The sequence below is a fragment of the Amblyraja radiata genome, chromosome 13, assembly GCF_010909765.2.
Source record: "Amblyraja radiata isolate CabotCenter1 chromosome 13, sAmbRad1.1.pri, whole genome shotgun sequence".
Lineage (NCBI taxonomy): Eukaryota > Metazoa > Chordata > Chondrichthyes > Rajiformes > Rajidae > Amblyraja > Amblyraja radiata.
In genome coordinates, this window is record NC_045968.1 from 38,187,992 (window position 1) to 38,212,455 (window position 24,464).

The 24,464-nt window shown below is 44.3% G+C and overlaps 1 protein-coding gene across 2 annotated transcripts in view; it reads right to left on the reverse strand.

The window, feature by feature from the left end:
- aadac (arylacetamide deacetylase) overlaps positions 1 to 24,464 on the reverse strand; it is a 48,576-nt gene that overhangs the window by 7,530 nt on the left and 16,582 nt on the right. For both annotated transcript variants that reach the window (XM_033031827.1, XM_033031828.1), the window contains exon 2: positions 3,871 to 4,093. In XM_033031827.1, coding sequence (XP_032887718.1) covers positions 3,871 to 4,093 — 223 coding nt within the window. The remainder of the gene's footprint in view (positions 1 to 3,870; positions 4,094 to 24,464) is intronic.

A 24,464-nucleotide genomic window follows, 5' to 3' on the forward strand; every position in this document is an offset into this window, starting at 1 on the left:
ATTTGGAGTGCTGGAGGATGAGGGGTGATCTTATAGAGGTGTACAAGACCATGAGCGAAATCGATAGGGTAAATGCAATTTTTTTACACAAAGGTTGGTGGGTGTATGGAATGAGCTGCTGGAGGAGGTAGTTGAGACAGATTCTATCAAAATGTTTAAAAAACCTTTAGACAGGTACATGGATAGGGTAATTTTGGATGGATATGGAGTGGGTCACAAAAGCAGGCAAATGGGACAAGGCCAGAATGCCAACTTGGTCGGTGTGGACAAGTTGGGCCAAAGAGCCCGTTTCGACGCAATTATTAGGTCCGCTAAACTTCAGAAAATACATCAAGCTAAGCTCTAGCCTGCACCCATCCAATGTGCACATAAGATTCCACAACAATAAATCAATGACCGAGGATGCTCTCCCCATTTTCCTGGCCTTAGTCAACAGCACGGAGGAAGGTTATCTGGTCAGAAAAAGGCACAAAGTGCTGTAGTAACAGTGCATCATGCAGCATCCCTGTAGAACGTGGATAGGTAACATTTTAGGTTGAGACCCTTCTTCAGACTAGGCAGGAAAGAGGAAGGTATTTACATTACCACAGTTAGTACGGCACAGTGGCGCAGCGGTAGAGTTGCTGCCTCACAGCTCCAGAGACCCGGGTTTGATTCTGACCACGGGTGCGGTATATATGGAGTTTGTACGTTCTCCCTGTGACTGGGTGGGTTTTCTCCGGATGCAGCGGTTTCTTCCCATACTCAAAAGACATACAGGTTTTTAGGTTAATTGACTTCTGTAAATTGTCCCTAGTGTGTAGGATAGAACTAGCGTATGGGTTTTGGGTCAGCCTGCATTTCTGGAGAAAAAGGATAGTTTAGTTTAGTTTACTTTAGTTTGGTTTAGTTTAGTTTATTGTCACATGTAACGAGGTACAGTGAAAAGCTTTGGTTGCATGCTAACCAGTCAGCAGAAAGACTATACATGATTACAATGCAAGACAGTTCAGGTCTGGACCCTTCTTCAGACAGCATCTCTAGAGAACATGGATAGGTGACGATTCTGGTCAACACCCTCTTCTGAATGAAAGTTATGTCTTATATAAATAAGAAATGCTACACTTGTCGCATTACCTCCCCCCTTGGCTCCATCCAAGGACCCAAGCAGTCTTTCCAGGTGAAGCAGAGGTTCACCTGCACCTCCTCCAACCTCATCTATTGCATCCGTTGCTCCAGGTGTCAGCTGCTCTACATCGGTGAGACCAAGCGTAGGCTTGACGATCGCTTCGCCCAACATCTCTGCTCGGTTCGCACTAACCAACCTGATCTCCCGATGGCTCAGCACTTCAACTACCCCTTCCATTCCAAATCCGATCTTTCTGTCCTGGGCCTCCTCCATGGCCAGAGTGAGGCCCACCGTAAATTAGAGGAGCAGCACCTCATATTTTGCTTGGGCAGTTTACACCCCAGCGGTATGAACCTCTAATTTCAGGTCGTCCCTGCTTTCTCCTCCCCTTCCCAGCTCTCCCTAAGCCCACTATCTCCGTCTCTTCCTTTCTTCTTCCTGCCCCCACCACCCTCACATCAGTCTGAAGAAGGGTCTTGACCCAAAACGTTGCCTATTTCCTTCGCTCCATAGATGCTGCCTCACCTGCTGAGTTTCTCCAGCATTTTTTTCTACCTTTAATCTACATATAGATCGGACCAACCAAATTGGTAACAGTGCTAAGGAGGAGGATTTCCTGGAATGTATATGGGATGGGTTTTTAAACCAATATGTAGAGGAACTGACTAGAGGGCAGGCCATCCTAGACTGGGTATGGTGTAATGAGAAAGGATTGGTAAGTGATCTTGTGCAAGGCCCCTTGGGCAACAGTGACCATAATATGGTGGAATCCTGCATTAGGATGGAGAGTGACATGATTAATTCAGAGACTAGGATCCTGAACTTAAAGAAAGGAGACTTTGAATGTCTGAGATAGGAATTGGCTAGGGGGGAAAGCATGAAAGAAAGCCTGCGTGGAATATAAAAACTGACTAAAAGTTTCTATAGGTATGTAAAAAGGAAAAGATTAGTGAAGACGAATGTAGGTCCCGTACAGTCAGAGACAGGTGAATTTATAATGGGAAACAAGGAAATGACAGAACAGTTAAACAAGTACTTTAGTTCTGTCTTCACTAAGGAAGGCACAAACAATCTCCCAGAAATACTTGGGGACCGAGAATCTAGTGGGAGGGAGGAACTGAAGGGAATCCACATTAGTCAGAAAATTGTGTTAGGTAAACTGTTGGGTTTGAAGGCAGATAAATCTCTCGGACCTGATGGTCTCCATCCCAGAGTACTCAAGGTGGCCCTAGAAATCGTGGATAAATTGATGATCATTTTCCAATGTTCTCTTGACTGGATCAGTTCCTGTGAACTGGAGGGCAGCCAATGTAAACCCACTTTTTAAGAAAGGAGGGAGAGAGAAAACAGGGAATTATGGACCAGTTAGCCTTACATCGGTAGTGGGGAAGATGCTGGAGTCGATTATGAAAGATGTTATAGCAGCGCATTTGGTAAGCAGTGACAGGACCGGTCAAAGTCAGCATGGATTTATGAAGGGGAAATCATGCATGACTAAACTTTTGGAATTTTTGGAGGATGTAACAAGTAGAATGGATAAGGGAGAGCCAGTGGATGTGGTGTATCTGGACTTTCAAAAAGTCTTTGTCAAGGTCCCACACAAGAGATTCGTATGCAAAATAGGAGCACATGGTATTGGGGGAGGGTATTGACATGGATAGAGAACTGGTTGGCAGACAGGAAGCAAAGAGCAAGAATAAGTGGGTCCATTTCCGAATGGCAGGCAGTGGCTAGTAGAGTGCCGCAAGGCTCAGTGCTGGGATCCCAGTTGCTTACAATATATATTAACGATTTAGACGAAGGAATTAAATGTAGCATCTCTAACTTTGTTAATGGTACAAAGCTGGGTGGCAGTGTGAGCTGCGAGGAGGATGCTATGAGGCTGCAGGGTGACTTGGATAGAGCGAGTGGGCAGAAGCATGGCAGATGCAGTATAATGTGGACAAATGTGAGGTTATCCACTTTGGTGGGAAGAACAGGAAGCCAGAATATTATCTGAATGGTGTCAGATTAGGTGAAGGGGAGGTGCTAGGAGACCTAGGTGTACTTGTACATCAGTCACTGAAAGTAAGCATGGAAGTACAGCAGGCAGTGAAGAAGGCCAATGGCAAGTTGGTCTTCATTTCGAGAGGAATTGAGTTTAGGAGCAAGGAGATCCTACTGCAGTGAGACCGCACCTAGAGTATTGTGTGCAATTTTGGTCTCCTAATTTAAGGAAAGACATTATTGCTATTGAGAGAGTGCATAGGTTCACCAGGTTAATTCCCAGGATGGTGGGACTGACCTATGATGAAAGAATGGGTCGTTTGGGTTTGTATTCGCTGGAATTTAGAAGGATGAGAGGTGATCTTATAAAAACGTTAAAGATTCTTAGAGCATTGGACAGGGTAGATGCAGGAAAAATGTTCCCAATGTTGGGGGAGTCCAGAACCAGGGGTCACAGTTTAAGAATAAGGGGTAGGCCATTTAGGACTGAGATGAGGAAAACCGTTTTCACCCAGAGAGTTGTGAATCTTTGGAATTCTTTGCCACAGAAGGCGGTGGAGGCCAATTCACTGGATGCTTTCAAGAGAGAGTTAGATTTAACTCTTAGGGCTAAGGGAATTAAGGGACATGGGGAAAAAGCAGGAATGGGGGACTGATTTTGGATGATCAGCCATGATCATATTGAATTGTGGTACTAGCTCGAAGGGCCAAATGGCCTACTCCAGCACCAATTCTCTATATTCTATCATTAATTGGAGAATTAATTTACCGCTTACTTGCACTTCCCAAACACCAGCCACCGCCGTGCATATAAATGACCGCCCGCCGCAGTCCTGGCTTCCGACGGGTCGGCTCAAAGACGCGGACGGCAACCCCGTTAAAGGTTGTGTCCACCACGGTGACATTTTCGTCGGACATGGGCCCCACCATCTCCGCCACCGTGAGCAACGTCATCACCTCCATGTAGTGCTTCAGCCCAATGAACTCAGTCAGCTCAGCCTAGACCAACAGAGAAACAGAGATAACCATGTGAATCTGAACATTGGTAGTCGTGATATGCATCTCCTGCAATCCATTCGCCTCTAGTTGGCCTTACTTGTCCATTGCCTGACCCCCCGTCCTTGGTGGAAAGGTTCCCCTGGACCAATACCTTTGAACACAAGTCCATCAGGCAGTGCTCAGCACGGAACATCCTGCAGGCGCTGCAAGAAAGGCACTTGATGGATCCTGTGGCATTGTCTGGTGAAAGGCCTCGTAAGCAACACTCACCAACAAGCACTTTGGCTCCTGCTGAGAGGGGCCCTCCCAGTCAATCCTCCCTGCACTGTTGGAATCTTATTGTTGGCACACTTTGCCCTCGGGATGGCTGCTATGGAGAAGAGACAGTTGTCCACATTTTCGTAGAGTGTGGATTTGTGAAGAGACTCTACAGAAAGTTGCAAGGGTCCCTGTCAGGGTTTCTCCCTAACAGCTGTAACAGAGGACCTTCTGATTTATGGACTGTTCCCATGGACACAATCTGAGACGGATGGCTCGAGGTGCTGCTGGAAGGTCATCAACTCGATGAAAGACACTCTTTGGTCTGCTCTTGTTGCTCTCCCAGCAGAGCAAGATGTTGCCAACTGGCCCGCTCCAGGCTGAGGGACACACTGAAGCTCAGTACAGCCAATGCCAAGGCTCAATGGGGGAGGACCACAGTCCAGGGTCCTTCTGCTGCTGGACATTGGGAAGTAGGGTGAGGTGGGGACACCCCTCAAATGAGGGAAGGAATATCACCCCAAGGGGCCACATGAGTGGCAAAGTTAGATTAGATTAGATTATACTTTTAATAATCCTTTTCAGGAAATTACAGTGCCACGACAGCTTCAAGACAAACATAACACCACACATTTCCTCAAATGGCTTCCATACTTAACAAGTTAAAATACGTTAAAATACAAGTTAAAATACAATTAATTTTTTAAAAAGTGCAATTATTTATGTGCATTATAAAGTCTTATAGCAGCTGGTAAACAGGACTTCCTATATCTCTCCGTTTTGCACATTGGTGCAATCAGCCTCTGACTGAAGATGCTGCTCTTGATCACCTTCAGGGCATGGAGTGGGTGAGTGGGGTTTGTCATTATAGAACCTAGTTTATTTAGAGTTCTGGCCTCTGCCACCTGCTGGACCGTTCGTTGCTCAGCCCCGACCACTGAGCCGGCCTTCCTGATCAGCTTGTCCAGTCTGTTTTTATCCGCTATACGGGCGCCATCTCCCCAAAAGGCCACAGCAAAAAACAGAGCACTGGCCACCACTGAATGGTAGACACTGCACAGTAGGGGTTGGCAGATATTAAATGACCTCAGCCTCCTTAAAAAATACAGTCGGCTTTGTCCCTTCCTGTACACCGCCTCCATATGACACTTCCAGTTCAGCTCACTGTCAAGCTGCACCCCAAGGTACCTGTGATTAGCGACCACCTCCACCTCAGTGCCCTTAATGGTGATCGGCGTTGCTTGAGTCCTCCTCCTCCCCCTCCTGAAGTCCACAACTATCTCCTTTGTTTTTTTGGTGTTAAGATGGAGGTTATTGTGTGCGCTCCACTCCACAAAGTTACTTATTATGTCTCTGTATTCCTCCTCATTGCCCCCTTTAATGAGGCCGACAACAGCTGTATCATCCGAAAACTTCTGCAAAAAGCAGCTGTTGGTGTTACATTGGAGATCCGCTGTGTAGATGGTAAACAGGAACGGAGCCAGCACAGTTCCTTGTGGAGCCCCTGTGCTGCTCAAGATGGTGCCCGAGACACTGTTCTGTAGACGCACGTACTGTGGTCTGAGGGAAAGGTAATCCAAACACCACAGTACCAGTGATGGATCCACTTTCATCTTCTCCATCTTCTCCCCTAGCAGTCGGGGCTGAATTGTGTTGAAGGCGCTTGAAAAGTCAAAAAAAGTAATCCTTACAGATGCATCAGTAGTGTCCAAATGTGTGTACACCCTCTGCAGCATGTAAATGAGGGCATCATCGACACTGATGTTAGGCTGATATGCAAACTGTAAAGGATCCATTTGATTTGACACACTAGTCCTGATGTAGGAAAGGACAAGTCTCTCAAATGTCTCAAGTTGCCGGGTATAATGATATTTCTGTACTAACTACCAAATACAACGCTATAGATATATGTATAACCGCTGAGAATGTCAGAAGAATTTTTGCACAGTTCTTGTTTTGTACATATTTTTGATTCCAAATAAAGTTTAATTTTGATTTTTTTTTTAAACTTGTCCATTGCCATTTTGGAGTCATATTCATACAGCATGGAAACAGCCCCCTCAGCCCATCTCATCCATGCCAACCCTGATGCCCCATCTACTCGAGTGCCAGCTGTCCATGTTTGGCCAATATCCCACTATGTCCTATCCATGTATATATCCAAATGTCATTTAAATGTAGCTCCAGTATCTGCCTCAAAAACCCCCTCTGGCAACTCGTTCCATGTACCCACCACCAAAGATACCAGAGGAGCTCCTCTAGTATCTTTGCCCACCACCCTCTGTGTGAAAAAGCTCCCCTCAGGTTCCCACTAAATCTTTCCCATCTCACCTTGAACATATCCTCCAGTTCTTGATTCCCCTACCCTGGGTAAAAGATTACCTATGTCTCTCATGATTTTATATGCCTCTATAAGTTCACTCCACAGCCTCCTGCGCTTGTACAGACCTCTGAACATAGCAGAAATAGGATGCCTAATTAATGTAAGCGAAATATGTACAATCAAATTATCAGAATATGGTATCTCGTTAGGAGTGGTTTAGAAGGAAATAGACCAAAAGTGCAGAAGTGGCTTAGAAGGGCATCTTGGTAGGTTGGAGAGATGGGCCAAAGGGCCTGCGCTGTATGATTATGACTAAGTCAAGATGGGGGAAAATACTTTTATTTAGCTCAACAAGAAATCAATAACTAAGGGGCATCAATTTATGATATTTGGCAGAAGGATTAGAAATGGATCACAATGAAACGTTTTGAGAAATTAGGGTCTGGAACATATATGGTGTGCAATGATAGCTAAAGCTTCATCACATTTAAGAAGTAATTCTGGTAAGACAAAGCAGGGCAAAACTTACACTGTAGAAATAAAGTGCTGGAGTAACTCAGCGGGTCAGGCAGCATTTCTGGAGAAAAAGGATGGGTGACGTTTCAGCTTCTTCAGACTCAGAGAGTGTTGTAGTACAGAAAGTGAAGGTGCATAGTTCCAAGATAGTGGCAACACGATAGAACCTGTCCAAATGTCTTTTAAATGTTGCAATTATACCTGCCTCTACCTCTTGCAGGTCATTCCACATTCCCACCATGCGGAATGGAGATGAATATACTCTAGACAGTCAAGCTGCTGTACATAAGGCCCGAAGACAGGGGAGCAGAATTAGGCCATTCAGCCCATTGAGTCCACTCCACCATTCAATCATGGTTGATCTATCTTTCTCTCTCAACCCTATTCTGCTGCCATCTCCATGTCACCTTTGATGTCCTTTTTAATCAAGAACCTATTAATGACTTTAGCTCCACAGCCGACTGTGGCAACAAATTCCACAGACTCACCATCCTCTGGCTAAAGAAATTCCACCCCATTGAATCAAATGCATCGCAAATGGTTCAGTGGTACTTTCTTGTCATACTTACCAAGGCACAGTGAAATTGATCTTTGCACATAGCTTCTGCAGTCTCTGCTGTTATGTAAAAAATGCAGTAGCCAGTTTACGCAGTTTTTAAAAGAAGTAGCACGAAAAAGAACAAACCATCTGTTTCTGTGATGTTTGAAGGATAAAAGTTTTGCAGTACATTAAGAATTAATTTCCTGTTCTTTTACCCAAAAGGGGGAATGTAAGAGAATTAGTGCCATCTGGTGCCATCTCATGGTAAAGCAACAATTACAAGTACAAAGCATTTCAGAGTCAAAGCCAGGATGATGGAGGGTTTCGGCCCGAAACGTCGCCTATTTCCTTCGCTCCATAGATGCTGCTGCACCCGCTGAGTTTCCCCAGCAATTTTGTGTACCTTCTGATGGATTACAATGTTTAGTTTAGTTTAGTTTATTATTGTCATGTGTACCAAGGTACAGTAAAAACAGTGAAAAGCTTTTTGTTGCGTGCTACCCTTAACAATCTTATATGTTTCAAAGAGATTCCCTCTCATCCTTCTAAACTCCAGAGTGTACAAGCCCAGCCGCTCCATTCTCTCAGCATATGATAGTCCCAACATCCCGGAAATTAACCTTGTAAACCTACGCTGCACTCCCTCAATAGCAAGAATGTCCTTCCTCAAATTAGGGGACCAAAACTGCACACAATACTCCAGGTGTGGTCTCACTGTACAACTGCAGAAGGACCTCTTTGCTCCTATATTCGACTCCTCTTGTTATAAAGGCCAACATGCCATTCGCTTTCTTCACTGCCTGCTGTACCTGCATGCTTACTTTCATCGACTGATGAACAAGGACCCCCAGATCCCATTGTACTTCCCCTTTTCCCAACTTGACGCCATTTAGATAGTAATCTGCCTTCCTGTTTTTGCTACCAAAGTGGATAACCTCACATTTATCCGCATTAAACTTCATCTGCCATGCATCTGCCCACTCCCCCAACCTGTACAAGTGACCCTGCATTCTCATAGCATCCTCCTCACAGTTCACACTGCCACCCAGCTTTGTGTCATCTGCAAATTTGCTAATGTTACTTTGAATCCCTTCATCCAAATCATTGATGTATATTGTAAATAGTTGCGGTCCCAGCACCGAGCCTTGCGGTACCCCACTAGTCACTGCCTGCCATTCTGAAAGGGACCCGTTAATTCCTACTCTTTGTTTCCTGTCTGCCAACCAATTTTCTATCCATGTCAGCACTCTACCCCCCAATTCCATGTGCCCTAATTTTGTCCACTAATCTCTTATGTGGGAACATATCAAATGCTTTCTGAAAGTCCAGGTACACTACATCCTCTGGCTCTCCTTTGTCCATTTTCCTAGTTACATCTTCAAAAAATACCAGAAGATTAGTCAAGCATGATTTCCCCTTCTTAAATCCAGGCTGACTCAGACCGATCCTGTTACTGCTATCCAAATGTGCAGCTATTTCTTCTTTTATAATTGACTCCAGCAACTTCCCCACCACCGATGTCAGGCTAACTGGTCTATAATTCCGTTTTCTCTCTTCTGCCTTTCTTGAAAAGTGGGATAACATTAGCTACCCTCCAATCCACATTGGAAAATTATCACCAATGCATCCATGATTTCTAGAGCCACTTCCTTAAGTACCCTAGGATGCAGACCATCAGGCCCTGGGGATTAATCAGCCTTCAGCCCCATCAGTCTATCCAACACCATTTCCTACCTAATGTGGATTTCCTTCAGTTCCTCCATCACCCCAGATCCTCTGGCCACTACTATATCAGGAAGATTCTTTGTGTCCTCCTCAGTGAAGGCAGATCCAAAGTACCTGTTCAACTCATCTGCCATTTCCTTGTTCCCCATGATAAATTCACCTTATTTGGTCTTCAAGGGTCCAACTTTGCTCTTAACTATTTTTTTCCTCTTCACATACATAAAGAACCTTTTACTATCCTCCTTTATATTCTTGGCTAGCTTACCTTCGTATTCTATCTTTTCTCCCCATATTGTCTTTTTAGTTATCTTCTGTTGTTCTTTAAACATTACCCAATCCTCTTGCTTCCCGCTCATCTTTGCTACGTTGTACTTCTTCGCTTTAATTTTTATACTGTCTCTGACATCCCTTGTCAGCCATGGTCGCCCCACAATCCACTTGGAATCTTTCTTCTTCCTAGGAATGAACTGATCCTGCACCTTCTGTATTATTCCTAGAAATACCTGCCATTTTTGTTCCACTGTCATCCCTGCTAGTGTATCTTTCCAGTCAACTTTGGCCAGCTCCTCCCTCATGGCTCCATAGTCCCCTTTATTCAACTGTAACACTGACACCTCCGATCTACCCTTCTCCCTCTCCAATTGTAGATTAAACCTGACCATGTTAAGGTCACTACCTCCTAATGGCTCATAAACCTCGAGGTCCTTTATCAAATCCACTGTATTACATAACACTAAATCCAGAATTGCATTCACCCTGGTAGGCTTCAATACAAGATGTTCTAAGAATCCATCACGAAGGTACTCTACAAAGTCCCTTTCTTGGGGTCCAGTACCAACCTGATTTTCCCAGTCTACCTGCATGTTGAAATTTCCCATAACAACCACAGCATTACTTTTGCTACATGCCAATTTTAACTCCTGATTCAACTTGCTCCCTATGTCCAGGCTACTATTTGGGGGCCTGTGGATTAGTCCCATTAGGGTCTTTTTACCCTTACACTTCCTTAATTCTATCCATACTGACTCCACATCTCCTGTTTCAATGTCACCCCTTGCAAGGGACTGAATTTCATTCCTCACCAACAGAGCTACCCCACCCTCTCTGCCTACCTGTCTGTCTTTTCGATAGGAGGTATACCCTTGAATATTCAGTTCCCAGCCCTGGCCCTCTTGCAGCCATGTCTCTGTAATTCCCACAACATCATACTTGTCAATTTCTAACTGAGCCTCAAGCTCGTCCACTTTATTTCTTAAACTTTGCGTATTCATATACAGCTCTTTGACCTCCGTATTCACTTCCCCCCTCGTACCGCTCGCAATTGGCCCTGACCTTACTCTGTTGTCACCTCGAGCTTTCCTTCCCATTAATTCGAGAATCTTTTGTAATTTTTCCTGTAGTCACTTCCCCTTCAACTCGATCGTTATACTCCCAATTTGTCAATCCCTCCCCACCACTATTTAGTTTAAACCCACACGTGTAGCCCTAGCAAACCTGCCTGCCAGAATGTCGGGCCCTGTCCTATCCATGTACCCATCTAAATGTTTCTTAAACATTGCGGTAATACTTGCTTCAACTACCTCCTCCAACAGTTCATGCCACACACCCACCACCCTTTGTGTAAAAAAGGTTACGCCTCACGTTCCTATTAAATCTTTCCCCTCTCACCTTAAACCTATGTCCTCTGGTTCTCGATTCCCCTTCTGTGGGCAAGAAACTCTTGTGCATTTATCCAATCTATTCCTCTCATGATTTTGTACACCTCTATATGATCATCCCTCGTCCTCCTGCGCTCCAAGGAATACAGTCCTAGCCTGCTCAAGCTCTCTCCAGAGCTCAGACTCTCAAGTCCTGGCAACATCCTCGTAAATCTTCTCTGCCCCCTATCCAGCTTAAATTCCAGTTGTTTTCATGTGTGGTCATATCTGGGAGCAGATAAAATGGAAGGAGCATACAATAAACCAATCAAACCACCCACCTGCCCTTGAAACTTCACCAGTCTCAGCTGCATACTCCGTAGGTCAGAACCTACATGGGACAGATCTAAAATGGGACAGGCCATGCATGGCTTAAAGGGATTTCTTCTATCCCTTTAATCAAGGTTTTTGGTCATCAATCCTAATAGTTCTCCACTGTAGCTTGTTTTATTTGATAATACAATGCCACATTAATGGCATCAATAATCAGAAGTGTTTAAATTTCACACCTGGCAACTTTTGCGAGGATACACAAAAATGCTGGAGAAACTCAGCGGGTGCAGCAGCATCTATGGAGCGAAGGAAATAGGCAGCGTTTCGGGCCCGGGTTTCAGCCCAAAATGTTGCCTATTTCCTTCACTCCATAGATGCTGCTGCACCCGCTGAGTTTCTCCAGCATTTTTGTGTACCTTCGATTTTCCAGCATCTGCAGTTCCTTCTTAAAAACTTTTGCGAAGTTGCGATGTTGCCAAGACTCAAGGACCGGTTGAGCAGGCAAGGACTCTATTCTTTGGAGCACAGGAGGATGTGGGGTGATCTTATAGAGGTGTACACATCATGAGAGGAATAGATTGGGTAAATGCACAGAGTCCCTTGCCCAGAGTAGGGAAATCAAGAACCAGAGGACATAGGTTTAGGTGAGGGGGGGGAAAAGATTTAATCGGAACCTGAGGGGTAACTTTTTTACACAAAGGGTGGTGGTCGGTGTAGAACATGCTGCCAGAGGAGGTAGTTTATACAAGTACTATCGCGACGTTTAAGAAACATTTAGGCAGGTACTTGCATAGGACAGGTTTAGAGAGATATGGGCCAAATGATGGCAGGTGGGTCTAGTATAGATGGGACATGTTGACCGGTGTGGTCAAGTTGTGGGCGAATGCCCTGTTTCCATGCTGTAAGACTCTGTGACTCTACTGTATGTACTGACAACAACAATGAAATTATCGCATCAGTAGCTTAATAGGCCTGTAAACACAATACACATAGATGATACTGTATGTAATAAACAAAAAAAAAGATAAATAATCAGAAAACTAGAGCAAAGAAAAAACTGTCCTGAGTGAAATCAAAGACATTCCATAGAAGTTTAGAGTAGAGGTTAGTGTTGTGTAGTGCTCCAAAACCTGATGGTTGGGAAGAAGCTATTCTTGAAGAATACCTAAGTCCTGAAGAATGTTCCCGATCCGAAACATCACCTCTCCCTGTTCTCCAGGATGCTGTCTGGTCTGCTGGGTTCCTCCAGCACTTGTGTCTATCGTTTGTATTAACGAGCACGCGCAGTTCCTTGTTTCTACTATTTTTCATCCTGGTGGTCACGTTTTCCAGACTAGTGTACCTTCTTCCCAATAGTAGGAATGAAGTTGAGTATGGATAGTTAAGATCATCATCTTCTTCTTCTTCTTCTTCTTCTTCTTCTTCTTCTTCTTCTTCTTCTTCTTCTTCTTCTTCTTCTTCTTCTTCTTCTTCTTCTTCTTCTTCTTCTTCTTCTTCTTCTTCTTCTTCTTCTGTTGTTCAGCCAGAGCTGAACACACCACGGCATCTGCATACAATGGTGTCTGTCTTGTGCTTCTTGTGCGTGGTGGTGGAAAGATTGGTGAAAACAGGGCCGCAACGTGAACGCTCTTTCCTTGACCCCAGTTAAGATGGTTATAAAATAATAATAATACCCTGCCTGGCTTGGTCCTGCCCCCACCTCTCTTCCAGCTTTCTGCCTCTTACTACAATCAGTCTGAAAAAGGGTCCCGACCCAAAACTTTGCCTGTCCATTCCCTCCACAGATGCTGCCTGACCCGTTCAGTTCTTCCAGCAGTTTAGTTTTATTCAAGATTTCATCACCTGCAGTTCCTTGTGTCAATAAATTGGAGGTCACTCATTTAACAGGGCAAATTGGAACGTCCACTAAAAGACAGATCGAGCAAAGAGCAAAGCAGAACACCAGCAGCAGTTTGATCGAGAAGACGTTGAAGTTGCGAACACAGTAGTTGATCTCAGGCATGTGCTTCCCATGTCGGATTTCAGTTCAACATTTTGCATGTCTAGACATTGATTAAGGACCGAGAGAGGCTGCCAAAAGATAAGTTGTCAACTGAACAAGCCCGATCTCCAAGGTCTGTGCACAAAGCAACTGCCAGCTAAGGAAATCCACAAACATAGAAACATAGAAACATAGAAAATAGGTGCAGGAGTAGGCCATTCGGCCCTTCGAGCCTGCACCGCCATTCAATATGATCATGGCTGATCATCCAACTCAGCATCCTGTACCTGCCTTCTCCCCATACCCCCTGATACCTTTAGCCACAAGGGCCACATCTAACTCCCTCTTAAATATAGCCAATGAACTGGCCTCAACTACCTTCTGTGGCAGAGAATTCCAGAGATTCATCACTCTCTGTGTGAAAAATGTTTTTCTCATCTCGGTCCTAAAAGATTTCCCCCTTATCCTTAAACTGTGACCCCTTGTTCTGGACTTCCCCAACATCGGGAACAATCTTCCTGCATCTAGCCTGTCCAACCCCTTAAGAATTTTGTAAGTTTCTATACGATCCCCCCACAAAGCAGGGAGGGTTTAAAATATCTATTTCAAAGATGCACTTTAGCATTGCTAATTAAAGGTAAATTAATCAGAGCAGTCTAAAACATTCACTGAAAAAGGCCCCTATCAGGTGACCTAGTTAATGAAAAGAAAGAGTTGCATTAATACAGGTCAGGAAGAGCTGCTACCTCACAGCGCCAGAGACCCGGGTTCAATCTCAAACAAGTGATGCTGTCTTGTAAGCATTTAATGCAGTTGTGAATAGGATTCCAACCAATTGTGAATGCTTTCCAAGGTACCCCATCTACACTAGTCCCACCTACCTACATTTGGCCTATATCCTTAGATGCCAGGAGGCATTTTCCTTGGGTAGAAAAGTGCAGAACTAGAGGGCATAAATTCAAGGTGAGAGGGATTTCTTCTGTGTGCTGCTGTAGAAGCAGGTGTAATGGCAACAATTAAGACATTTAGACAGGTACATAGATAGTTTAGTTAAACATACATCTTGGAAGATCTGTATAGGAAGGCAGTGCAGATGATGATTTACACCGAAGATAGACATAAAATGCTGGAGTAACTCAGCGGGCCGGGCAACATCTCTAGATAGAAGGAACGGGTGATGTTTCGGGCTGAGAAGGGCCTGTCCCACTGAGTTACTCCAGCATTTTGCATCCATCTTGGAAGATAAATCTTAAAGATACATTTTGAGCCCACCAAGTCCTTGCTGACTATCGATCACCCGTTCACACTAGTTCTATTTTATCCCACTTTTGCATCCACTCCCTACACACTAGGGGCAATTTACAGAGGGGGCCAATTTACCTACAAACCCATACGTCTTAGGGATGTGGGAGGAAACCAGAGCATGCAGCGGAAACCCACATGGTCACAGAGAAAACGTGCAAACTTCACACGGACAGCACCCAAGGTCAGGATTGAACCTGGGTCTCTGGCGCTGTGAGGCAGCAGGTCTACCAGCTACGCCACTGTGCTGCCCAAAAGATAAGGAATGCTTCGAGGGATATGTCAACCAAAGACAAATGGGACAGACACTGTTTTAAAATCTAGTCAGCATGGATTGAGAGTGTGCAAAGGGCCTCTTTCTGTGCTGTATGACATGGTAACTCTAAAATAGATTTAGCATAAGTTAAATGAATGGGTAAGCGGTTGCTACAGACATTATTATATCAAGCTTAGTCTGGTTGGAAAGCTATAATTTAGGTGTCTTTTCTTACAAGTAAACAACATATGGCAGCATTAGTAGGAACATGGAGACAAAGTTATGGGCAGCACAATAGAGCAAGTGGTAGAGCCACTGCCTCACAGTGCCAATTTGCCCATGTGACAATAAAAGCACCATTGAACTGTTGCATCACCAGAGGACATGGTTAGATAACGTTTTGTATCACGATCCTTCTTCAGACGCAAGTGTCCACGTTCTCCTGGCATGTGCTTGACCCGCTGACTTACACCAGCACTTTCTGTTCTACACAGGATTCCAGCATCTGCAGTTCCTTTTATCTGTCCCTTTTATTCCCTGACGCAAGTTTTATTACAATTCTTTAGACTTACAATCAACATTATCATTAACAATGTTCTTTTAAATTCCATTTTGTTTTAGTCCACGGTTGCCACAGCAGTAGATAAACTTGTCTCTTCTTAATCAATATCCAGTGTCAATTGATTACACAGGGGTGAATTGATCAGTCTGAAGAAGGGTCCCAAACTGAAAGGTCGCCAGTATGTTTCCTCATCAGATACTGCCTGACCTGCTGAGTTCCTCTAGCACTTTGTGCTTTGCTCAAGATTCCAGCATCTGTGTTTCCTTGTGTCTCTGTCTTAATTAATTAAATGGGCAGCAAAGTGGTGCAGCAGTAGAGCTGCTGCCTTAACAGCGCCAGAGACCGGGGTTCGATCCTGACTACGGGTGCTGTCTGTATAGAGTTCGTACATTCTTCCTGTGGCCACGTGGATTTCTCTGGGTGTTCTGGTTTCCACCCATACTCCATAGATGTACAGGTTTGGAAGTTAATTGGCTCTAGCAAAAATATTAAAAGTTGTCCCTAGTGTGTAGGATAGTGCTGGGATGATCGCTGGTCGGCACGGACTCGGTGGGCCGAAGGGCCTGTTTCCGCACTGTATCTATAAACTAAAATTGATTACTCCCCCAGTAACTCAACCGTGATGCTATTCTATCACTGCAGTGCATGGCCATGTATTTATAGATCAAGGTACATTTTATGGTAACATGCTAAAATAGCCCTGTGCTCTCAACTACCCCTATGCATTGCTCCATCTTTTCCAATGTGCCCAACTTTTCATATCCCTTAGGGTTAGAGAAGTCACAGCCCCAACTTCCACAGCTCAAATCCTCATTAACTTATGATACTGTTGTTGCCAGACAGGATCTGGCAACAACTGTTGGAGAATATTAATATTAATTTCGAGAGGACCAGAATATAAAAGCAAGGGTGTAATGCTGAGGCTTTAATATATAAGGCGCTGGTCAGACCACATTTGGAGTGTTGTGAGCAGTTTTGGCCCCATATCTGAGGAAGGATGTGCTGGCTTTGGTCCAGACTAGGGTTATGATGATGACCCCGGGAATGATTGGGTTATCGTCTTATGAGCCTTTGATAGCACTGTGGCCTGCACCCGCTGGAGTTTAGCAGAATGAGGGGAAGCTAATTGAAACTCACCGATTAGTGAAAGGTCTGGATTGAGTGGATGTGGAGATCATGTTTCCTCTGGTGGGAGGGTCTAGGACCAGAGGGCACAGACTCAGAATAAAAGGACATACCTTTAGAAAAGAAATGAGGAGGAATTTATTTAGCCAGTGGGTGATGAATCTGTGGAATTCATTGCCACAGACGGCTGTGGAAGCCAAGTCATTGGGTATTTTTAATTCGCAGGTTCTTGAATAGTAAGGGTGCCAAAGGAGCAGGCGGGAGAAGGCAGGAGAATGGGGTAGAGAGGGAAAAATAGATCAGCCATGATTGACACGATCGGCCAAATGGCGTAATTCAAATGATATATGAACATAATGAGAAGCCAGACGGAAAAAATGAAATCATGCCTGGCTCTATCACTTTCTCAATGTGAAGCTCCCTCGCTCACTGAGCCTCCCAGCCTCCTCCCCCCCCCACCGCCCCTTCACCACCCCCCCCACCGCCCCTTCACCACCCCCCACCCCATCCTCATTCTCTCTCAAACATCATCAAATATGGCCTAAACCAAGATCTGACTTAATTCGCAAACTGGCTACCAATTAAGAATTTCCAACTGTTTTTATGTTGATCGGTCAGATCAGTTTGAACACCTGAAGAAGGGAGAATGTCATGAGTTCTATACATACCTGCAGTTATTTAGACTCCTAGAGCACAGAAAAAACCCTTCAGCCCAACTTGTCCAAGCCAACCAAGATGCCTCTCGAGCTAGTCACATTTATTCGTGTTTGGCCCATATGCCTCTGAACCCGTTCTCTCAGGGTACCTGTCCAAATGCCTTTTGGAGTTCTGCTGGAAAGGTTTTCTGCAACTGGGCAGATTGTAGGGGCTGCTGCCTCACCGTGCTAGAGGTCCAGGTTCGTTTCTGACCTTGGGTGCTGGCTGTGTGGAGTTTGCACATTTCCCTGTGCCCGCATGGGTTTCCTCCGGGTGCTCCAGTTTCTGATAGACAATAGGCAATAGGTGCAGGAGTAGGCCATTTGGCCCCACGAGCCAGCACCGCCATTCAATGTGATCATGGATGATCATCCCCAATCCGTACCCCATTCCTTCCAACATCTCAAAGATGCACAGGGCTTGTTGGTTAATTGGCTTCTGTAAATTGCCCCTAGTGGAGTGGATGTGAAAGTGAGATAACATAGAACTAGTGTGAAGGGCTGATCAATGGTCAACGTGGACTCGGTGAGCTGAAGACCTGCTTCCATGTTATATCTCTTGATCAATTAAAAAAAACATATATTTTAGAAACACAGAAAAAACTCCAGGGGGTAGAAAGTCTGAGTTTATCTTTTCTGATCACTTCTGAACATGGTTCATTCGCAAACCACCTTCAGTTTTGGGCATCTTTTCAAGGATATCATTCATGCACGTACTTTTGTAACAAAATCTTGCTTATTTTACACACACCCACTATTCTCTGCAAGTTTAAACTTGTGAGCAAATGTTGCCTAGGCAAGTTTTGTTCAGAGAAATGATCCCCTACATGGAATTAAAATTCAATAAATGGGAGGGAAGCTCAATCTGTCGATTGTATCTTTGAATTCAATGGCCCTTGAGTGGTTAGAAATCTGGGTGGTTATCAGCCTGTACAGTCATTACCAGAGGCACTGAAGACTGCCAACTCTTGCAACAGCTCCATCCAAGACTGCAAGGAATTGCAGAGAATTGCGGATGCAGCCCAGACCATCACACAAACCAAAATCCCTTCCATTGACTCCATCAACACCACACTCTGCCTTGGCAAGGCCACCAGCATAATCAAGGAAGGATCTCACCCTTCTTCTCCCCTCTCCCATCAGGCAAGAGGTACAGAAGTGTGAAAACGCATATCTCCAGATTCAGGGACAGTTTCTTCCCAGCTGTTATCAGGTAACTGAACCATCCTATCACCACCCTACCAACAAATAGAGAGTGATACCGTCTACCTCATTGGAGACCCTCGGAATATCTTTAATCTGTCTTTACTGAATGTTATCTTGCACTAAATATTATTCCCTTTATCCTGTATCTGTACACTGTGGTCAGCTTGATTGTAAGCATGTGTAGTCTTTCTGTTGACTGGACAGCACGCAACAAAAAGGTTTCTCACTGTACCTTGGTACATGTGACAATATGCTAAACTGAACTAAACTAAACTAAACTAAATTAATCTAAACTAAACTAAACCAAACTAAACTAAACCAAGCAAAACCAAACCAAAATCTGAATGGACATGTTCCTGAAGGTTGCATCATATGATCTCTTCCCTTACACTACTGTGCTCCCAAACATCTACATTGATCACCTGACATTTGGGAATTGACATGGAATCTTAATGTTTTGCCCTAGTCATAGTCATACAGCACGGAAATAGACCCTTTGGCCCAACTCGTCCATGTTGACCAAGATGCCCTATCGAAGCTAGTCCCATTTGCCCACATTTGGCCCATATTGACTTGAACCTTATCCACGTCTTTGTTTCCTTCAAGGATAAGCTATTCCTAATACTCTCTCTTCTCCCATCTTCATAAGCGTCAGGATAACCGAAGCTCTGTTACCCATCTCTGCATCATCCTACTACCCACCACCCCCTGATCTCACTGGGCTTCACTGACATCCCTTCAAATCCCTACATTCCCATACACCTCCCCTTCTCTGTAATTTCTTCCATTCAGAGACTGGTGAAATCCTCCAATTCTGGGCTCTTGTGCCAACACCAGCCTCTTTGACTTTAATAAGTGCCCAACCTATGAGCCTTGCCGTTCATTCCATAAATATCTATCTATCTATATATCTATATTACTAAAACTCTGTTCTTGACCGGTTTTGGCGATCTGTGCTGTGATTTCCGAGAGAACGCCGCCACCTACGGCCGTCATTTTTGGCCACCTTGCTCAGAGCCCCCCTCCGCCACATGTGTGCCGAGGATTTTTCCCGTCGATTAAAAATGACAGAGATATTAATGTTTTTTTACAAAATTCCCCATTCTCTCTGCTGCCCCCGCTGGCGGCAGGGGGGAGGGACTATAAAACCAGGAAGTGGTGTGCCTCAATCAGTGTCTGCAAGCTAGAGGAAGGCAGAGGGTCACGTTTCTCTGAGCTGTGAATAACACTGAACACATGTCTACTAAATGTAAGTGCCCTTAGTGGTTCTAAAATGCTTGCAGAATGTGTCTATTGGTTCTAAAACTTGCAAAAAAATGTCTATTGGTTCTAAAGCTTGCAAAAAATGTCTATTGGTTCTAAAGCTTGCAAAAAAAATGTCTATTGGTTCTAAAGCTTGCAAAAAAATGTCTATTGGTTCTAAAGCTTGCAAAAAATGTCTATTGGTTCTAAAGCTTGCAAAAAAATGTCTATTGGTTCTAAAGCTTGCAAAAAAATGTCTATTGGTTCTAAAGCTTGCAAAAAAAGTCTATTGGTTCTAAAGCTTGCAAAAAAATGTCTATTGGTTCTAAAGCTTGCAGAAAAATGTCTATTGGTTCTAAAGCTTGCAAAACATGTCTATTGGTTCCAAAGCTTGCAAAATGTGTCTCTATTGGTTCTAAAGGTTGCAAAATGTGTCTCTATTGGTTCTAAAGCTTGCAAAACAAGTGTCTATTGGTTCTAAAGCTTGCAAAAAAAGTGTCTATTGGTTCTAAAGCTTGCAAAAATGTCTATTGGTTCTAAAGCTTGCAGAATGTGTCTCTATTGGTTCTAAAGCTTGCAAAAAAAGTCTATTGGTTCTAAAGCTTGCAAATAAGTCTATTGGTTCTAAAGCTTGCAAAAAAAATGTCTATTGGTTCTAAAATGGTTCATACTAGCGCTCCAGAAAGCCCCCCCCCCCCTCCCTCCCTGGTTGGCTTGGCTTGGGTGTGTCATGAAATTGAAAGGCACTACTTACTGCAAATGGTGGCATGAAGTTGAAAGGCACTACTTACTGCAAATGGTGGCTTGGGAGCTTTGGCTTGAAGTTGAAAGGCACTATTACTGCAAATGGTGGCTTGGTTGCTTTGGCTTGAAGTTGAAAGGCACTATTACAGCAAATGGTGGATTGGTTGCTTTGGCTTGAAGTTGAAAGGCACTACTTACTGCAAATGGTGGCTTGGGTGTGGTTTGAAGTTGAAAGACACCACTTACTGCAAATGGTGGCTTGAAGTTGAAAGACACCACTTACTGCAAATGGTGGCTTAAAGTTGAAAGGACTATTACTGCAAATGGTGGCTTGAAGTTGAAAGGCACTACTTACTGCAAATGGTGTCTTCGGTGCAATGGCTTGAAGTTAAAATTCATTACTTACTGCAAATGGGGGCGTGGGTGCATTGGCTTGAAGTTGAAAGGCACTACTTACTGCAAATTGTGGTTTGAAGTTGAAAGGCACTACTTACTGCAAATGGTGGCTTGGGTGCTTTGGCATTAAGTTGAAAGGCACTACTTACTGCAAATGGTGGCGGGTGCTTTGGCATTAAGTTGAAAGGCATTACTTACTGCAAATTGTAGCTTGGGTGCTTTGGCATTAAGTTGAAAGGCACTGCAAATTATGGCATGAAGTTGAAAGGCACTACTTACTGCAAATGGTGGATTGGGAGCTTTGACTTGAAGTTGAAAGGCACCTCTTACTGCTAATGGTGGCTTGGGTGTGGCTTGAAGTTGAAAGGCACTACTTACTGCAAATGATGGCTTGGGTGTGGCTTGAAGTTGAAAGACACCACTTACTGCAAATGGTGGTATGAAGTTGAAAGGCACTACTTACTGAAAATGGTGGCTTGGGTGTGGCATTAAGTTGAAAGGCACTACTTACTGCAAATGGTGGCTTTGGCGCTTTGGCATTGTTGAAAGGCATTACTTACTGCAAATTGTAGCTTGGGTGCTTTGGCATTAAGTTGAAAGGCACTGCAAATGGTGGCATGAAGTTGAAAGGCACTACTTACTGCAAATGGTGGCTTGGGTGCAATGGCTTGAAGTTAAAATACATTACTTACTGCAAATGGGGGCGTGGTGTATTGGCTTGAAGTTGAAAGGCACTACTTACTGCAAATTGTGGCTTGGGTGCTTTGGCATTAAGTTGAAAGGCACTACTTACTGCATATGGTGGCTTGGGTGCTTTGGCATTAAGTTGAAAGGCATTACTTACTGCAAATTGTAGCTTGGGTGCTTTGGCATTAAGTTGAAAGGCACTGCAAATGATGGCATGAAGTTGAAAGGCACTACTTACTGCAAATGGTGGCTTGGGAGCTTTGACATGAAGTTGAAAGGCACCTCTTACTGCTAATGGTGGCTTGGGTGTGGCTTGAAGTTGAAAGGCACTACTTACTGCAAATGATGGCTTGGGTGTGGCTTGAAGTTGAAAGACACCACTTACTGCAAATGGTGGCATGAAGTTGAAAGGCACTACTTACTGCAAATGGTGGCTTGGGTGTGGCATTAAGTTGAAAGGCACTACTTACTGCAAATGGTGGCTTGGGTGCTTTGGCATTAAGTTGAAAGGCATTACTTACTGCAAATTGTAGCTTGGGTGCTTTGGCATTAAGTTGAAAGGCACTGCAAATGATGCAATGAAGTTGAAAGGCACTACTTACTGCAAATGGTGGCTTGGGAGCTTTGACTTGAAGTTGAAAGGCACCTCTTACTGCTAATGGTGGCTTGGGTGTGGCTTGAAGTTGAAAGGCACTACTTACTGCAAATGATGGCTTGGGTGTGGCTTGAAGTTGAAAGACACCACTTACTGCAAATGGTGGCATGAAGTTGAAAGGCACTACTTACTGCAAATGGTGGCTTGGGAGCTTTGTCATGAAGTTGAAAGGCACCTCTTACTGCTAATGGTGACTTGGGTGTGGCTTGAAGTTGAAAGGCACTACTTACTGCAAATGGTGGCTTGGGTGTGGCATTAAGTTGAAAGGCACTACTTACTGCAAATGGTGGCTTGGGTGCTTTGGCATTAAGTTGAAAGGCATTACTTACTGCAAATTGTAGCTTGGGTGCTTTGGCATTAAGTTGAAAGGCACTGCAAATGATGGCATGAAGTTGAAAGGCACTACTTACTGCAAATGGTGGCTTGGGAGCTTTGACTTGAAGTTGAAAGGCACCTCTTACTGCTAATGGTGGCGGGTGTGGCTTGAAGTTGAAAGGCACTACTTACTGCAAATGGTGGCTTGGGTGCAATGGCTTGAAGTTAAAATACATTACTGCAAATGGGGGCATGGGTGCATTGGCTTGAAGTTGAAAGGCACTACTTACTGCAAATTGTGGTTTGAAGTTGAAAGGCACTACTTACTGCAAATGGTGGCTTGGGTGATTTGGCATTAAGTTGAAAGGCACTACTTACTGCATATGGTGGCTTGGGTGCTTTGGCATTAAGTTGAAATGCATTACTTACTGCAAATTGTAGCTTGGGTGCTTTGGCATTAAGTTGAAAGGCACTGCAAATGATGGCATGATGTTGAAAGGCACTACTTACTGCAAATGGTGGCTTGGGAGCTTTGACTTGAAGTTGAAAGGCACCTCTTACTGCTAATGGTGGCTTGGGCGTGGCTTGAAGTTGAAAAGCACTACTTACTGCAAATGATGGCTTGAGAGCTTCGGCTTGAAGTTGAAAGGCACTATTACTGCAAATGGTGGCTTGGGTGTGGCTTCAAGTTGAAAGCACTACTTACTGCAAATGATGGCTTGGGAGCTTCGGCTTGAAGTTGAAAGGCACTATTACTGCAAATGGTGGCTTGGTTGCTTTGGCTTGAAGTTGAAAGGCACTACTTACTGCAAATGGTAGCTTGGGTGTGGCTTGAAGTTGAAATACACCACTTACTGCAAATGGTAGCTTGGGTGTGGCTTGAAGTTGAAAGGCACTACTTACTGCAAATGGTAGCTTGGGTGTGGCTTGAAGTTGAAATACACCACTTACTGCAAATGGTAGCTTGGGTGTGGCTTGAAGTTGAAAGACACCACTTACTGCAAATGGTGGCATGAGGTTGAAAGGCACTGCTTACTGCAAATGGTGGCTTGGTTGCTTTGGCTTGAAGTTGAAAGGCACTACTTACTGCAAATGATGGCTTGGGTGTGGCTTGAAGTTGAAAGGCACTTCTTACTGCAGATTGTGGCTTGGGTGCAATGGCTTGAAGTTAAAATGCATTACTTACTGCAAATGGGGGCGTGGGTGCATTGGCTTGAAGTTGAAAGGCGCCACTTACTGCAAATGGTGGCTTGGGAGCTTTGAAGTTGAAAGACACTACTTACTGCAAATAGTGGTTTGGGTGCATTGGCTTGAAGTTGAAAGGCACCACTTACTGCAAATTATGGCATGATGTTGAAATGCACTACTTACTGCAAATGGTGGCTTGGGTGCTTTGGCTTGAAGTTAAAAGGCACTACTGTAAATGCACTTACTTCCTGTTTGCACTTTATATTGATTTTAGATAAAACGCTACCACTTACGGCTGTGATTTTTGGCCATCTAACTCAGTCCCCCTCCGCTGAGCAGATGCAGAGAATTCTTCCCATCAATGAAAAATAAAAGTGTTATTAGTTTTATATAAAATGTTGAGAATCTCTCTCCTGTGAATCACTCCATGAAAGCCACACCTTTTCCGGTGGGGGTGGAGGGGAGGGGTTATAAAACCCGGAAATGTGGGTGTGGCTCAGTCTCTGCAAGATGGAGGAGGGAGAGGTCACGACTCGCTGTCTTTAGTGGCTTTGCACCCTACTTCAAATGGTATCAAAGGTATCAAAGATATTTTATTGGTCACATTCACATACACCGAGGTGTAATGAAGTGAAATGCTTTTTTGCCATTTTGCAGCACACAAAAAAAGAAAGAATACAGACA